The sequence below is a fragment of the Sus scrofa genome, chromosome 14 (genome assembly GCF_000003025.6).
Source record: "Sus scrofa isolate TJ Tabasco breed Duroc chromosome 14, Sscrofa11.1, whole genome shotgun sequence".
NCBI lineage: Eukaryota > Metazoa > Chordata > Mammalia > Artiodactyla > Suidae > Sus > Sus scrofa.
In genome coordinates this window covers 27,720,390-27,738,209 of record NC_010456.5, presented here as the reverse complement: position 1 = coordinate 27,738,209, position 17,820 = coordinate 27,720,390, and the positions used below count along the sequence as shown (strand labels likewise).

At 46.0% G+C, this 17,820-nt stretch overlaps 1 protein-coding gene across 1 annotated transcript in view; it reads left to right on the top strand.

Annotated features, from left to right (window-relative positions):
- The window catches only part of TMEM132B (transmembrane protein 132B), an 84,994-nt gene that overhangs the window by 52,567 nt on the left and 14,607 nt on the right, over positions 1-17,820 (top strand). Inside the window, exon 3 of the mRNA XM_021074389.1 lies at positions 16,947-17,152. Within this exon, the coding sequence (XP_020930048.1) occupies positions 16,947-17,152 (206 nt within the window). The remainder of the gene's footprint in view (positions 1-16,946; positions 17,153-17,820) is intronic.

The window sequence follows — 17,820 nt, the reverse complement described above, 5'->3', positions numbered from 1 at the left end:
TTCTTTAGTTGTACCTGTGGCATATGGAGGTTCCCAGGCTAGGGGTTGAATTGCAGCTGCAGCTCCCGGCCTATGCCACAGCCACAGTGACATGGGATCTGAGCCGCAACTGCAATCTATGCCACAGCTTAGGGTAATGCCAGATCTTTAACCCACTGTACAAGGCCAGGGATCAAACCCTCATTTTCATCCTAGTTGGATTCCTAACCTGCTGAGCCACAATAGGAACTCCTCCTTCTCTGACTTCTGCCTTCCTCTGTGTGGTTTCCACATCTTTTTCCTATGCACGTGCTGTTCCCTGGGCCCAGTGTCCCTCCCCAGCTCCCTGTACCTGGAGAAAATCCCATTTCCTGGATTTTCCCCTGGACTCTGCTCAGGCGTCTCTCCTCTGAGCAGCCACCTCCTTCCTGCCATCGTGCCCCCCCCCACCCCACACCCACCCTGGGTCTTCCCCTCTGTTCTTCCATCCCCTGGGTAGAGGCACATACTAGGGACTCAGCATGTGGTGAGTCCTTATGCAAGGGGCAACTTAGCCTCTTGAGGGCAAGTCCACGTCACTTTTCTTCCAGTCCCAGGGTCTGTTAGAAGGAGCCACAGCTCACAGTGACCCCTGTCACCCTGGTTTTAATCACTTTGCAACATCTGACCCACCCAGCATCCCCCAAAGAGTAGGTACCAGTATTATCCCCAGTATTATCCCCATTTCACAGCCTGAGAAACTGAGACCCACAGAGGTTTGTGTCTGGACTCAGTGAGTTGTGAATAAATATTCATCCACCGCATGTCCAAATGCATAGCACTGAGCTGTGGACAAACAGTCCCTTCCTGTTTCTTCTTTCATTTAAAGACAGAGGTTTCCGAAAATCCAGATTTTTTAGCAGGATTTTGAACTGTTCAACGTGGGCACGTCATCCTGTAGAAAGAGATGTGCAAACGCGGCCTCTGGGGGGGGGGGCCGTCGGTCTCACCTTCCCCGTGGGTCCTGCGCCGCAGAAGCAGGTGAACCTAATGAAGGCGGAGCCCCAGCCCCGGGTGGGGGTGGGACTGAGGACCCTGTGGGGAGCCCACAGCGTGGATGAAGTGGGTTCAGCACCGTCCCTCTGCGCCGCCTTATCTCAAAAGGGCCTTGTCCACTGTGGGCTCCAGCGGGCTGCCGGAGAAACCCTCAGACGGAGTCTAATTTTATTAGAAGGAGATGCAGCGAAATCCAAAAGAGGGTTAAGCCCGTTTCTTTCTCTTTGAGCGATGCTTGGCGAAAATTCCTACCGAAAGCACTGTTCTTCTATTTCTGGGCATGCATTTCCTTCCCTTCGTCCATCACCAGGAGCCAGGCTAAGAATAAGTTGTCAGGCAGTTTGGATGTTATTGCCTAATTTTGTCCTTCTTTATGCTGGTAATTTGGACTTTTATTGTTCCATTCTAATTGGAGACGTGTTGCACGTATATTTCCTGCTGGCCACAGGATAGATACGGCTGCGTCGCCAACCTTTTGTTCCCATCAACATCACTCCGATTTCAATATTAATTAGGCCTTTTGTTCATTTCTGTCTTTGGCATCGCTAATGAAGAACTAACATTCTGGAATTGTTTTTGCGTCATGCGGAGAAATCTTGGGATGAGCCCAGGTGGGTCTGTGCTTCGCTCCCTCAGGAAGCAGAGCCCCGGGCTTCCTCCTCCTCCTCTCCTGGCTCCTCCCACCCGCCCTTCTCCATCAGGCCCCATCAGGGCAAGGTCGGGGGTCGCTGGGGTCTTGGGTCTGTGACTGTGTCTCCAATATCAGACAGGGTCAAATACGGCCACTATGACTGTGTTTCTGGAGACACGTTTATTTTGTGTTCAAATGGAGGGAAGGGGACGCTTGCTGGTTGATGTTACGGTGCTTGGTTCACAATTTAAACTCTTGCCATGAGCTTCGATGGCGGCGGGATGTATCAGCTTCATATTCAAATTCATTGTGTTTCCTAAAGAAACTCACATCATTTAAATAGTTTATTTTTTAAAATTAAAACATTTATAAACACAGGCGTTCCCATTGTGCTCAGTGGGTTAAGAACCCGACTAGTATTCATGAGGACGCAGGTTCGATCTCTGGTTGCCCCCAGTGAGTTAAGGATCCAGCGTTGCTGTGGCTGTGGTGTAGGCCCCGGTTGCAGCTCCTATTCGAGCCCTAGCACGGGCACTTCCGTATGTTATAGGTTCGGCCCTAAAAAAATTATAGACGTAACATTGCAAGTCAACTATACTCCAAGTGATTTATTTTAAAAATCTTATACAATTTTAAAGGTGACTTTCCATTTACAATTATTACAGAATATTGGTTATATTTCCCATGTTGTACGATGCATCCTTGAGCCTAACACTAAATAGTTTGTACCTTCCCCTCCCTAACCCCTATATACCCCTCCCCCTCATTTAAATGAACTTTAGAAGTCAACTCTCTGTGAAAAGTGTCGCACAGGACATGTAAGTATTGTTGCTGAAATGAAGGTCACCCCGTTGGTCAGTGCCAGTGCTGGGGTTGGACCCTGGGCATCTTGACTCTGAATCAAGGCTTGCTGCCCCTACTTTACAGAGAGTACCCCAATTTCACAATGAACGTACCCCCACTGGAGTGGTTGGGTGCTTATTTGAGGGGCAGGCCTCTTTCCCGATACTTTCGGATTATCCATATATTAATTTATTTTATGCATATTCTGAGAGTCACTTCCAAAGATAAGCCTGTAGCCTTTTTTTTTCCCTAAAACATTGGAGAGTCTAGAGGGAGATTCACTCCTGTCAGGAAATGGTGTACACAAAATAAAATCCCCCAAAGAAGATCTAGAACTGACTTCTTCCGCCAAAATTTACTTGTATAGCAGAGACGGGATGGGCATATTTGAGAGAAACCTTCTGGAAATCTCCTGCATTTCCCCCTGAATCTGCAGGTGGTTTTGCACGAGCATTTTATGAGGGCTTTAAGGATACATATTACTAGGCTGAGATGAACTTTGAGAAAGCAATGCTGCCTTTAGCAGTTGGTGGAAATAGAAACACTGTCTTGGAGTTCCCATTGTGGCTCAGCAGGTTAAGAAGCTGCTCTTTGCCGCAGGGCAAATGTTCGATCCCTGGCCTCGCTCAGTGGGTTAAGGATCTGGCATTGCAGTGAGCTGTGGTGGAAGTCACAGATGCAGCTCAGGCTCGGCTGTGGCTGAGGCTGGCAGCTGCAGCTCCAATTCGACTCCTAGCCTGGGAACTTCCATATGCCCTGGATTTGGCTGCTTAAAAAAAAAAAAGTCTTAGTTGAAAACAATGGAATGAGATTTTTCTGGGACTGGTTGGACTGGATTATGCAGCCACCTATTAAACAAATGGGCTTTTCTCTCTTCTAATCCGTTTTCAAGAGCAACGGGCTTTCTATAGGAAATGATCCTTTGTATTCATATACTCAGTGTATTCAAGCTTTGACGATTCCACCTTCTAAACTGCTCTTGGATTAATTTGCCATGGAAACATTTCCAGTTTACCTTGAAATGCTAAAAGGAGACTTCGGATTTCCAAGCACTTCTTTTGAGGTCCATTTTCGTCCCTGCAGCCTTGGGTTAACCTCCTTAAAGGTTCCCATCTCCAAATGTTTCAGATATCGTTGCCCATTGTCTAAAGCTCAGTTTAACAGGCTCTTTTTAAAGTTAAAGGCCCCATGGAGTTCCCCTCGTGGCTCAGCGCTTATAAACCCGACTAGTATCCATGAGAATACAGTTTCAATCTCTGGCCTCATTCAGTGGGTTGGGGATCCAGCATTGCCATGAGCTGTAATGTAGGTTGCAGGTGCAGCTCGGATCTTGCATTGCTGTGGCGTAGGCTGGCAGCTGTAGCTCCGATTGAACCCCAAGTCTGGAAACTTCCAAAAGCCATGGGTGTGGCCCTAAAAAGACTAAATCAGTTAATTAGTTAATTAATTAAATTAAAGGCTCCAGCTCCAAGCGATTGCCCTAATGTAGTCATCTTTTAATGCTCTGGACAACTGAGTTGTTCCCATCATCAAGGATTTCAACCGTGTCTCTCCCCAGGGGATCTGTTCAGAGAGACGAATTTATCACAACTTCCTGACATCCTGTGTGTCTGAGGGTTAATAAATATTTGGGTGACACCCTGACTTCTTTTCCTATGAGCACAGTTGTAGGAAGAGTAGTCAGCGGCCATGTGCTGCAACCCTCTGTGTATCTGAAGGCCACTTGTGGGGACAGTGGATTTCCACGTGCCCTTCTTGATAGCCTCCTTGAGGGACAGACTAAGACCGAGACTCTTGAAGGATTTTCCCCTCTGATACTGAAACTGAAACCTGCCTCTGTATGCGGGCACCAATTAAATCTCAGAGACGGAGTTTGAGGTGAAGCAGAAAGAACAGCTTTATTGCTTTGCCAGGCAAAGGAGGCCACAGCAGGCTAATGCACTCAAAACTGTGTCCCTTCCCTGAGAGGGGACAGCAGGGGTTTTATAGGTTTAACTTGAAAAAACAGGACTGTTGACAAGAATTAGGGTGCCTGCCTTCTTCTCCCTCCGTAGATTATTTCAAAGTCATCAAGGCCAGGAGTTCCCATCGTGGCGCAGCCGAAACGAATCCAACTAGGAACCGTGACGTTTCAGGTTTGATCCCTGGCCTCGCTTAGTGGGTTAAGGATCTGGCATTGCCAGCAGCTACAGCTCCAATTCAACCCCCAGCTTGGGAACCTCTATATGCCGTGGGTGTGGCCCTGAAAAGAAAAACAGACCAAAAATCAAAACCAAAGTCATCAAGGCCAGAGTCCAGGGGGTTGGGTGACAGTTGCTGGTGGTCTTTGGGATTATAACACCTTGACCTTCTCTCTGCAGTGAAGGTTACTCGCAAAAGGAAGGGGGTGTGTGGAGTGTTTCAAAGGAAAAGCAAACACCGGGTGCCATATAACTCTAACCAGAAAGCAAGCATTAATAAAAGAGAGCAAAGAAGCAAGGAAGAAACCATTTGTGAAAAGCCGGGTAGAGTCAGTTCGGGAGCCAAGGCAGGACGTAATACATCATGGAGACGGTTTTAACTAGTTTTTGCTGTATCAATTTTTCCTCATCATTCACTCTTGAGTCAGAGTGAGGGGAGACTGAGGGGAGGCCTGGGAGGCTCAAGGAAAAGCCTTTTCCTTCAAAACACAAGGACTCATGGGCTTGTACATGGTCCAGTACAGTGCTTGCACTGTGGCTCTGGTTGGGGACAAAGGGCACTTTGGTCAAGGACATTGGACCAAAGGATTTTGGTTCCACAAATAGAATATCAAGAATATAGAAGAAACAAAAGGTATGCTAGGACACCCTTCCCAGTTTTTGTCAATCCAGACATGACTAATCAACCTCAGCACTCCCTCCTTCCACAGCCCAGATTCCTTCTTGAGCAGAGGTGCCTCAAGCAGCAGCTATGAAGTGAACTGCATTAGCGAGTGAGATGAATCTGTCTCTGGTAAAGTCTGTAGGGGACTAGCCAAAGTTTTCATAAGAATCAGAGGGCATGAGGAGTTCCTGTTGTAGCTCAGTGGAAACGAATCTGACTAGCATTCATGAGGACACAGGTTCGATCCCTGGCCTCCCTCAATGGGTTAAGGATCCGGCATTGCCATGAACTGTGGTGTAGGTCGCAGACGAGGCTCAGATCCCGAGTTGTTGTGGCTGTCGTGTAGGCTGGCAGCTACAGCTCTGATTCGACCCCTAGCCTGGGGACCTCCATATGCCACAGGTGCAGCCCTAAAAAGACCACACACCCCCTCCCAAAAAAATGAAGGTCATGAGACTCTGAGGCTATGCTGTGGACTTCAGAGTTTGCTATATTGGAGGGGGGGAAAAAAAAAACTAAAGCACAGGAATTCCCTTTGTGGTGCAAGAGGTTAAGGACCCGACATAGTGTCTATGAGGATGCAAGTTCCTTCCTTGGCCTCGATTAGTGTGTTAAGGATCCCAAGTTGCTGCCAGCTTTAGTGTAGGTCACAGATGCAGCTTGGATCTTGAGTTGCTGTGGCTGTGGTGTAGGCTGGCAGCTACAGCTCCAGTTCGACCCCTAGCCTGGGAACTTCCATGTGCTGTACCTCTGACCCTAAAAAGAAAAAACAAGCAAAGTCTCCACAACGTTTCTGTGCCATTGCATGGCATCCTGTTACACATATCAGCTTGTCCTTAGGCCAAAGGTCATAAATTGATAGACCTTGAGGCAAATACAGCCCTCAAGACATGCTTTGTTTGGCCAGCAAATTATTTTAAACATGTACACTTAGGAGTTCCCTGGTGGGGCAGTGGGTTAAGGATCCACAGCTTCATCAGTACAGCAGCTTGGGTAGCTGTGGCGAGGGCGTGATCTCTGGCCCAGGAACTTCTGCATGCCACAGGGGTGGCCAACTAACAAACTAAATAATGTCTACTTAGACACCCACATCCAACACTAAATGAGCAGATGCCACCAGGACCCTGGAGTTCCCATTCCTTTCACCAAGTCAGAAGATCTCTGAACATGGCCCCAACATTGCCACGTGGCAGCGATGGGCTCTGGGAAGTAGCGGCTGTCGCCTTTGAGTGGGATTCAGGGTGCTCACAGTTGCCCCAGCCTCCTATCATTCGATCGGCCTCCCTCGTTTACATCGCCTGCCTGAGCTGGAAGGGATTTGGTTGTTGAGCCAACTCCCAGGAGCAGCCCCTGGCAGCTCCATCCCAGGCCAGCTGTGCTGAATAAAAGAGGGCTGAATTGAATTCTCTTACAAACATATTAGGTAAGTTAGTTGCATTACGTGAGATGTATGAGACCAATATGTTAGATGCAATGATGTTGTTTATTGGCTAACATAAGAAGAGATGGGGCACAAGGCAGAGTCACTGAATGTCAGAACCACTGTAATTTCACTCCTGGGGGGTTGGGGGGTTCTCAGGCTGTTCAGACCAGAATTTTTATTTTTTTATTTTTATTTTCTTTTTAGAGCCGTACCTGTGGCATATGGATATTCCTGGGTTAGGGGTTGAATCAGAGCTGCCAGCTGTCAGCCTATGCCACAGCCACAACAATGCCAGATTCAAGTCCTGTCTGTGATCTACACCACAGCTCATGGCAACACCAGATCCTTCACCCACTGAGCGGGGCCAGGAATCGAACCCACGTTCTCATGGATACTAGTCTGGTTCTTTACCGCTGAGCCACAACAGTAACTTCCCAGCCTGGAATTTTTATATCCAGGATTCCAATTAGCTTACACCACACTAGCCAGGACTCAGAGCTGATGGAAGCGGTGGGTTCTAGGGACTCCGTCTATGCTGCCCATGGGCGTTGCTGTGCTTTCTCTGTCACTGGCTCAGCCTGGCTTGGCTCTGATTTGCTGATTTGCTGGCTGTTCCCTTCCTGGGAATCTTCCGCTGAGAGTGAGTTTAGATGCCCAGGCTTCTCCTGGCAGCGCCGAGCCAATCTGCCAGGTCTTCTCCTCCGGGGCCTTTCAGCTTCCCTCTTTTCTACATCCTGATTTTGGAGGAATTGATGATGAGGTCATCCTTTGCATTTTCTTGTTCCTTTCCCCTGGAGTCTCAGAGATTAAAAAACAACAAACAAACAAAACAAACAAAGAAAAACGGCCTCACTCTTGGAGTTCCTGTCTTGGCGCAGTTGTTAATGAATCTGACTGGGAATCATGAGGTTGCGGGTTCGGTCCCTGGCCTTGCTCAGTGGGTTAAGGATCTGGTGTTACCGTCAGCTGTGGTGTAGGTCGCAGATGCGGCTCGGATCCCACGTTGCTGTGGCTGTGGTGTAGGCCAGTGGCTACAGCTCCAATTGGCCCCCTAACCTGGGAAACTCCATATGCCTCGGGAGCGGCTCAAGAAAAGGCAAAAAGAAAAAACAAAACAAAAAAACACCAGCCTCTCAGCTCCTGGTTTTTATACCTTAAGTTCACAACTCACAGCATTCTTTTCTAGAAAAGTTTATTTTCTCTGGGAAATCTTCTAAGTACTTTCAAAACAAGTTTGGAAAACATGCACCCTGGAGATTTCTCTTTCCCCTGAGAATATGCTTATCCTGCCAAAATGCCTTTCTTTTATGTGACTAATTTATGTGCAAACCCCGAGCACCTAAGCTTGTGACTCCAGCATCTGTGCCAAAGAAGCCTAATTAACAGCCCTTCTCTCCATCAGGTTCAGTGTCTGCAGGCAGGGCTGGTGCAGGAAGCTGGGCAGCGCCTTATGCTGGGCTCTCAGCAGATAAACAGCCCTTAATCCCTTCTGGGGGCACCGTTGGATGAATACCCAAGTGTTTGGATCTTTTCCTAAACTAACAAGCTTTGGTGGTGCTTTTGAAAATCTCCCTATGTCAAGGGATGAAAAGCAAAAATGAAAAACATTCTGCAGAGAAGCATACGCTAAACTTTACAACAAACTATAATCTTAGACCTAATTTGCTGGCGTGGTTCTGATAAGGGGACACGATTTTGGAAGCCCTTGTCTGTAAAGGTACAAGCAAACCTTGTTGAATATGATTTGGACAGGGATTTGTCTCCTGGTGGAAAACAGCCAGAATGTTGTTATTTCTCCATGGAGGCGGCCCTACTCGAGGGATGCAGGAATTGTCTGTGCTGGGCTGATGAGGGGAGAGGTGAGGTCGGCCAGGTGGGAGCATCAGGGGTCTGTTGTGAGGGAAGGTCCTGGGCATCTCAGATGAAGGTGAGCTGAAGTATGCTGGACTGAAGGCAGCCAGCGAGATCTGACCATCTTTTTTTTTTTTTTTTCTTTCTTTCTTCTTTTTTTAGGGCTGACCCTGAGGCATATGGAGATTCCCAAGCTGGGGATCAAATCAGAGCTGCACCTGCCATCCTACATCACAGCTACAGCAACAGCAATGTGGGACCCGAGCCTCGTGGGTTAAGAGCCCAGCTAATGTACATGAGAATGCGGATTCAATCCCTGCCCTCCGTCATTGGGTTAAGGATCCTGTGTGGCTGTGGCTGTGGTGTAGGCCAGCAGCTGCAGCTCTGATTCAACCCCTAGCCTGAGAACTTCCATATGTCACAGGTGCATCCCTGAAAAAGAAAAAAAGAAAAAAAAGAGAGAAAGAATAAAAGAACTGAAGATCAAAGCTTTATGATCAGACCTTGAAAGACTGAATGAGGGCATCTCCTTGGAATGGGGGCTTAGAACAACCTTCAGTCTTGGTGAGGGTCTCATAGACCTGCCTGTTACTGGTTGTATCCCTTCCCATTCTAACTAAAACAGCCCCCTCTGTCATCACTGTCCACTTTCTTACCTTGCTTGATTTTCCTTTTAAGCTTATCTTACTACCTGATAGTATGACATGACATTTATATCCACGCGTGGATTGAGTTTATCTGTCTCCCCCATTAGACTATCGGTCCCATAAGGGCGGCGTCTGTAATGTGCATCACTATCCCCAGCACCTAGGACAGTTCCTGGGCCGTAGTAGACTTGAAATAAATACTTATTAAATGAATGAGTGATTCATTCTTATTGTACAGAGGAGGGATCTGAGGCAGAGCAGAGCCATGGCAACAGACCCAGACTCTGAGCCTCCTCTTTCCATCCTCTAATGATAGGACGGGAAGGTGTCCATGCTGGAAAGTTGGACTACCTTCCAGTTTGCAGATGCAGAAACTGAACCCAGAGATGGGGAGCGACCTGTTCAGGCTTGATGAGAGGAAGAATTTGGATGAGGATCCAGGTTCCTGGCCTTCCACCTGGGGCAGTGAGCTGTTGCTTCCTCCTCCCTCTTCCTGGGCTTGAGGACTAGCTATGAAGCTAGTCTCTAACTAATCCATACTTCATGTTTATTTATTTATTTATTTATTTATTTATTTATTTATTTTTTTGGTCTTTTGTCTTTTGCCTTTTGTCTTTTTGTTGTTGTTGTTGTTGTTGCTATTCCTTGGGCCACTCCCGTGGCACATGGAGGTTCCCAGGCTAGGGGTTGAATCGGAGCTGTAGCCACCAGCCTACGCCAGAGCCACAGCAACGCAGGATCCGAGCCGCATCTGCAACCTACACCACAGCTCACGGCAATGCCGGATCGTTAACCCACTGAGCAAGGGCAGGGACCGAACCCGCAACCTCATGGTTCCTAGTCGGATTCGTTAACCACTGCGCCATGACGGGAACTCCTATTTATTTATTTATTTTTGGCTACACCCTCACCATGTGAAAGTTCCCAGGCCAGGGATCGAATTCCAGTGCAGCTGCGGCCTGTGCCACAGCTGCAGCAATGCCGGATCCTTAACCCTCTGCACCACAAGAGGACTTCCTGCGTATCTCCTGCTTAATGACACAAAGCACCTCAGTGGTGGCTTGGGGTCAGGGTGAGAGTGAGCAATGAACTGAAAAGGAGAAGGAGACATGTCTCTTTGGGGAAGCTGGGCCTGCTCTGTGTCTGAGTGTGGTAGTGGTCTCATGGGGTACACACCATCAAACTCATCCACCTGTATCTGGTATATTGCACAGAAATTACACCTCAGTGAGGTTCATATGAAAATCCCAGTGTGTGTTTATGTCGAGCTTTTCCCAATCAGGCCATCCTTTTGCCGGGAAGGAGTGACACACAGTGTGCGGAGCTCTGCCCCCTCCTTTCAGAGGGCTGAGTGCAGTCCCTGCTCTGCCCCTCACCTGCTGTGAACCCGGAATGAGCTGCCTCTCTGAGGCCTCAGTTTTCCCATCTATAGTATAGAGATGAAACCCTTAACAAACGAAATATCTGGAGGATTGAATGGCTATCGTTCTAAGTAAAGTTTTAAAAACACCCGGGTCCCTTTGCCATGTAGCAGAAGTTGGCACAACATTATAAATTAAATATACTTTAATAAAAAATTTTTTTCAAATAAAGCCAAAAAAACAAAACAAACAAACAAATAAAAAACCAAAAAAAAAAAAAAACCCCAAAAAAACCAAGGCTAGAAGATTTCCCGCTGTGGTATAGTGAGTTAAGAATCTGACTGCAGCAGCTCAAGTTGCAGTGGAGGTATAGGTTTGATCCTTGGGCCTGGCACAGTGGGTTATGGGATCTGGCTGTGACATAGGTTGCAGCTGCGGCTTGGATTCAATCCCTGGCCCCTGGGAATTTCCATATGCCTCCTCCTCAGCCATTAAAAAAACCTCAAAACCAAAAGAAACAAAAAAGGATGCATGCTACACAGTAACCGTTCAATACATACTAGCTATTATTATTCCTCTTTGTATTTGGAGATAGAAAAAAACTCATGGTAAAATAATATTTTTTGAGTCCCCACTGCTCCTCAGACATAATGAACTTGCTAAACTTAGTAAAAAAGACAATTTTTTTAATTTGATGGCAAATGAATATCCAAAGTTTTTTTCTTTACACAGTTTCTTTCTGCCTATCTTAATATGGAATTCAGCATTTATTGTGAACCTGTGAGAAACATACTCCTTGGTTATATAGCTTTTTTCCCCTTTAATTCAAATCTTTAAAAAAATTTTATTGGGGTATAGTTGGCTTACAATGTTTTATTAGTTTTAAGTGTACAGCAAAATGCATCAGTTATGTATGTATCCATTCTTTTTTTCCCATATAGGTTATTACAAGCTGTTGAGTAGATTTCCCTGTGCTATACAGTAGGTTCTTTTTACTCATTTTTTTTTTATATGCAGCGGTGTATATATGTTACTCCCATCCTCCTAATTCCTACCTCCCCTCCACAGTTTCTTATATGGTAACCATAAGATTGGCTTTGAAATTTGTGATCAAATCTTTTTACTAATATGCAAACACACATAGCATATATTTATAAAATTAGGATTAGTGTGTCCATATAATTTTTCGTCTAAATGTTTTCATCATTTTTTCACTAAGTGTTATATCATGATTATTTTTCCCTTTTCTTAAATGCTATTTAAGTTTACTTTAGGATTCATAGTGCTTCATTTGTATGCACTGGCATTTAGTATGGAAAATTGTTACTTTCATTATAAACAACACTGCAGAAGCCACACTTCTTTTTTTTTTTTTTTTTTTGTCTTTTTATCTTTTTTAGGGCCACTTTTGTGGTATATGGAGGTTCCCAGGCTAGGGGTCTAATCTGAGCTGTAGCCGCAGGCCTATGCCAGAGCCCCAGCAAAGCGGGATCTGAGCCATGTCTGCGACCTACACCACAGCTCACAGCAATGCTGGATCCTTAACCCACTGAGCGAGGCCAGGGATCGAACCCACAGCCTCATGCCTTCTAGTCAGATTCATTAACCACTGAGCCACAAGGGGAACTCTGGCATGCTTCATTTTATTCACCTTAAACAAACACTATACATACTTCCTAAACTGCTCTTACCAAGTTGCCAAGGTGCTAGACTGCTGCCATTGCCATGGTTATGTAGCTTTTTTTTTTTTTTTAACACCTTTCTCAAGATGGGGGAGGGGTTAGGAGAGAAGCCTTATAAAGCAGGGGCAGCATCTATCAGTGCAGATGTGTCAGCAAACTCAGAGGGAGGGTGCTGATACATAGACTCAAGTCTTGCTTCTTTTCTAAATAGAAAATGAAGCAAATGATATATTTTACAATAGCCCCAAAGGAAACGCACCTGCATCGGGAGACCCCTATTTGCCTGTATTACTCTAAAGTACTATAGCTGCAAAAGTGTGATTTGACAGTAAAACAGTTAACCTCTAAGGGCAGCCTTCCTAAGATGACATTTACGAGCCATCTCGCACATGCTTTCAGATGAACATGGCACAAACCGCCATTTTCAATCTCCATGTTCCTGTCCTCAACAATTCTTATATTAGGATTCCCAGCATTTGGTGTCCCTTGTCCCTTTGGGGGGCCCAGAGAGCCCTGAAGCTCTCTTTGGGTGAGTGGTGGGAACCTGACTCTGATCTTTACCTTGCAATGTCTACCTGTCCCCTCCCACAACACACATGGCCTCACTGTGTGACATGACACACAGATCTCATTTTGCAGCCAAAAAGCCACGTTTGCCCCTGGGAATCCAAATTTATCAGTTCTTTGATCTCAAACGTCCTGAGCACTTAGACTATGTTTCTTCATACTGGTCTGTCTTCTTTCATGGTATCCTAAACTTAATCCCTGTTTAAGCCACCTCCTCCCCTTTCTTACCCAGACACAGGCTACTCCTGGGGCACAGGAATGAATGGGGCCCAGAGGAAACTGTTAACCTACTCACACTGAACTTCTATTCATTGAACACTCTCTATGGGTCACCCCTGTACTACAGTGGATTAGAGGAGATAGGTCCATGATCTCAAGCAGATCACCTTCAAGTGGAGAACAGAGATAAAAAACAAGTAAACAACTAGGAGCATTCAGAGAGTGATAGATATTGAGAAGTAAAATTTAAAATACAACACAGAGCAACCCAGTGTAACTGATATAGTGCAAGCCATATGATATAAGCAATATGAACAGTGTAGGTAATAAACCATCAGTAAGATAGAAATACTGTAAACAGAATGTACGTAAATACAGTATCACAGACAGTAAATTCAGTGGAGAATAAATAGTGTGCTATTGGTGGAGAGTGGCCAGGTGAGGGGGTGCAAGATTAAATTAGAAATGTCTCAAAGAATCCTTTCTGGGGTGTGACATCTGAGCTGAGTTCCTGTATAATTTATGCCACTTTTGGTGGCAAGCAATAACAACAACCACAAAAAAATCCATGGACCAAAATGCCTTTGACAACAACAGAAAGAAAGTCATCTGATAAGAATTTGAAAAATCAGCTGGTTCCAGGTAGGCTGGTCCAGCGGTCCATCCAGGTCACAGGACGTGGTTGCTTCCGTCTTTCTGTCCTTCCATGCTCACAGTGTCAGCCCGGTTCTTGGACAGCCCCCCACCCCAAGGCTCTGAGATCGCTGCTGCAATCCCTGTTGTCATCCCTGGTGTGATAATATCGGACGGAAGAAGCAGGTGCCACTTCTGCATCTCGGAGCCAGAGATCCTTCCCAGAACCCCCAGACGACTCCTCACACCTGATTGGCTAGAATTGTGCCACATGCCTTTCCCTCAGCCAATCACTGGCAAGGAGTTCAGGGTTCTAATAAATGACTGGAGAGGAGGAAGATGTGCACATGTGTGTGATGGAGAAATCGTGCTGCTGTGTGGTTGGGGGACCAGTAGACAAGAAGTTGTATCTCCCTCAGACCTGAGGGATAAGCAGGTCTCCGTCTGAAAAGATCATGGCAAGGCCTTTGTTTAGGTATAAGCTCAAGGGAGAGAAGCCCCAGGAGAGGGGAACCTATGCAAGAGGTGGGGAGGGCAGTGCAAAGTAAGCCTGGAGAAGGAGGCAGTGCCAGATCCTTAAAATGTGATCAGGAGTCCGGATTTTTGTCCCGGGACCACGGGGAGTCCCTGGAGGGGGCTGGCATGAGCAGTCGGGGGAAAGAGCATTGGGCCAAGGTGTCAGTGGTCTTGCGGGCTGGCTGGCACCATTACACACACAAGTAGAGCTCTGGGGAAGTGGTGCTTCCTTTCTCTACACTGGATTCAGTCCACATAGAATGAGGATCATGGCGCCGGCGGCACAGAGCTATTACCGGATTAATGCATCGGGAGGGAGGAAGGGAATTGCAGTCAGTGAGGTCCTATACAAATAAGAGATACCTATGGCAATCGATTCTCATTATTTCCGGTAGTTATGTTCTATAAAGCCACCGCAAACACTGAATTAGCAAATATTAAACCATTCCTTCTAGAGGAAATAACACACACGCACACATGCACACACACATCTCATGTAAATTATAATAATCCTGCAAATTCAGGAGAGTGGAGATCTATGCTGTTGGAAATAGGGTGGGGCAGGTTCTAGCAATGTATGATGCTGAGTTGGGAGAAGGTGAGGGTAGAGCTCTCTAATGCATCCATTGCAACATTGTTGTCTGTAAGGAACCTTATTCTCTTGTGTTAGGTCTGCATATTGCCACTGAGTCCAGGGGTGTATAGGGGGTCTTACTCAACGTCTCCTAGTGCAGCGCTCTGGAGGAGAGGCAGGACTTCTCTAGAACGGTTCTCCCACCCCTTTTTAAGTACCTAAGGAAAGGCAGTCAGGCTCGGCATTGTGGCAGCATCACAGGATTTTAAAATAAAAACACAGTCCTCCATTCCATTTTCTGCTCTAATTGAAAATCTCATTCTGATTGCTCTCTTTACAATCCTGGGCACAATAATGCAGATTTACGTCACTCAAACATGCCCTCAAAGATAGCTGATTTGCTTGGTTCATCATTTTTCTTCTCCCTTTTAAAAAGTAAAGCAGACAAAGAGAGGGATGGGAAAGTAGATTCTTTTAAGCTTTGAAAAATGATTGAAATGTCTTTTTCAGCTCCTGCTGGAATTTGGGGGGTGGGGAAGACCTTAGCTGTCATTCTCCACTGCCTTCTGAGGGCAGGTTTGAGGCTCAGACTAGTGTAGCCTGGAGGGCAGGGGACTTTGGACGGCTAAGTTCTGACAAAGCACAGTCACCCCCCAGCAGCCCTATTCTTTGCTCGGTAGCCCTAGGTTATTGAGTCAGGGTCCCTGTGATTTCAGCCCATCTTCCTGTTAGTGGCCTCTGAATTATGCTTAAAGATTCCTAAAGACATTGACAACATTGTGAGGTAGAAATGACAAGGATTCTGTCTGCAATGCTGATGCCAGGAGAGGTTTAAGCATCACATTAGTTATTTTCTCCTTGGTCTTTGATTTCACTCTACAGTGAACCAGGCTCATCTTTTCCTTCTCATGGGAGCAAATTCATATTCATGCTCTTTTGGGGGGATGTGGAGGTGATGATAATTTGTCCCAAACAATATGGGTTTCCTTCTTTGAGTTTGGAAATGGACCCTGCTGACATTGCTCATGAGCTGTCACCTGGTCAAGGAGGAGGTTGAACGTATACATCTGGAGCTTGGAAAGGGGACCTTTAATCGGTACTGATTCAGGTGGGGAAGAGGTCAAGAGTGAGTCTCTGTGGCTTGGAGAACAGGTTTCCTTGTGGCATTCTGGGTAAATTGGGGATCACTGCCAGCAGCCAGTCCCATGCAGAAACCCTAAAAGTAGTGTGTGAACTTAAACCAGCTATGGCAAATAGCTGGCCTCAGGTTCTTCATTTGTAAAATGAGATTGTGGACCCCTGGCAGTTTTGTGATTTGCTGCTGAACTGATTGTCCGTTTCGAGTCTTCTCCCCATAAAGTGACCTTTGCTTCCTGCTCCCCCTCCCGACCCAGACACATCAGTGACATCTTCCTGGTGGTCTAGGACAGAAAGTCCTCAACATTTTCATTGCTTCTCTGGAAGACGTGAAGTGAAATGAGCTCACCTTATCTACTCTCTAACCTGCTAATACATGTACATTAAAAGGATGCCCCCATATGCTGAGTCAAAAGTCCAAAACGAAATGCCAAATCCTCACCACCATTCTGCAACATTACAGTGTAATGAGACAAAAGTACTTAAATCCACATTTCTGGAGTATTTTCCTACAAGGATTTTAACCTAATGCAAAGCTTACTTCGTTTTTCAGAAAAAAAAAATTCTCTTTACGGCGTGAATAGTGTTGCTTTAGTAACATATGGATACCTTTTAAGCATCTTCAGATACAGCGCAAGAGTGAAATATGTCACACCTGGGGTTGATTGGTGGTGGTTTGAGTACATAAAGGAGGTGAAATAGAGGGAAAAACCACGAAGAAAAGGCAACAAAGGTTATGCAACTCCATTAAATTATGTTTATGGTTTTCGTTGTCAGGATTTCGTAATACAAAATGGCTTTCCTGGAGTCTATTTATCAGTATTTGTCACTAATTAGTGCCTACAAATTACCTTTTGTTCAAACCGTGTTCTCCAGGTTATCTCGGAGCCCCCATCAATCAGAGCCGTTGCAGTTCATGAACTTTCATTGTCAGGTTTTGCGTGTGCTCTTCCTGCTGATGGATCTGAAGATTCTAACCCCTATCCCGCCCCCCTTCCAATAAGGTTTCCGATGGCTGCGATTCCATTTTTGTGAACGGAAAGGAGATGAAGAGCAAAGTGGACACGATCGTGAACTTCACCCACCAGCACTTCACCTCCCAGTTAGAGGTCACGGTCTGGGCGCCCAGACTCCCACTGCAGGTGGAGATCTCGGACACAGAGCTGAGCCAGGTCAAAGGATGGAGGATCCCGGTGGCCTCCAACCGAAGGTGAGAGACCAAGAGGTAGGGGACGGGGGATGACCCTCAGGATTGTGCATCTGGGGCTCTGGGGCTCACCTCTGAGGCATATGGTCCCCAGGGACCCAGGCTTCGGGAATGCTGCATCCACAGTGGGTAATAATGAGGTTGGGGTTCATATGGATCTGACTTGTGTACTTACGTTGACATGAGGAAATTATAATGAGAGAATAATAGTATCTACCTCATAGAATAGTTGCTAGGATTCAATAAAATGATGCAACACGTAAAAGTCACGTTGCACAAGGCCTGGCATTTAGGGTATAGCTATTTTTTTTTTTTTATTCCCTGCTTCCCTATTATTCTTTTTTTCTGAATCATGTAGTTTCTATATTTAATTTTTGGAGGAACCGTCATACTATTTTTCTTATTTTATTTTTATTAGAGTTTAGTTGATTTACGTGTTGTGTCAATTTCAGCCGTACACCAAAATGACCCAGTCATACATATATAAGCATTCTTTTTCTTATATTATCTTCCAAGAGACTGGATAGAGTTCCCTGTGCTGTACAGTAGGACCTCATTGCTTCTCTAGTCTAAATGGAACTGTTTGCCTCTCCCAACCCCCAACCCCCTATCCATCCCACTTCCTCCTCCCTCCCCCTTGGCAACCACAAATCTGTTCTCTATGATTGTTT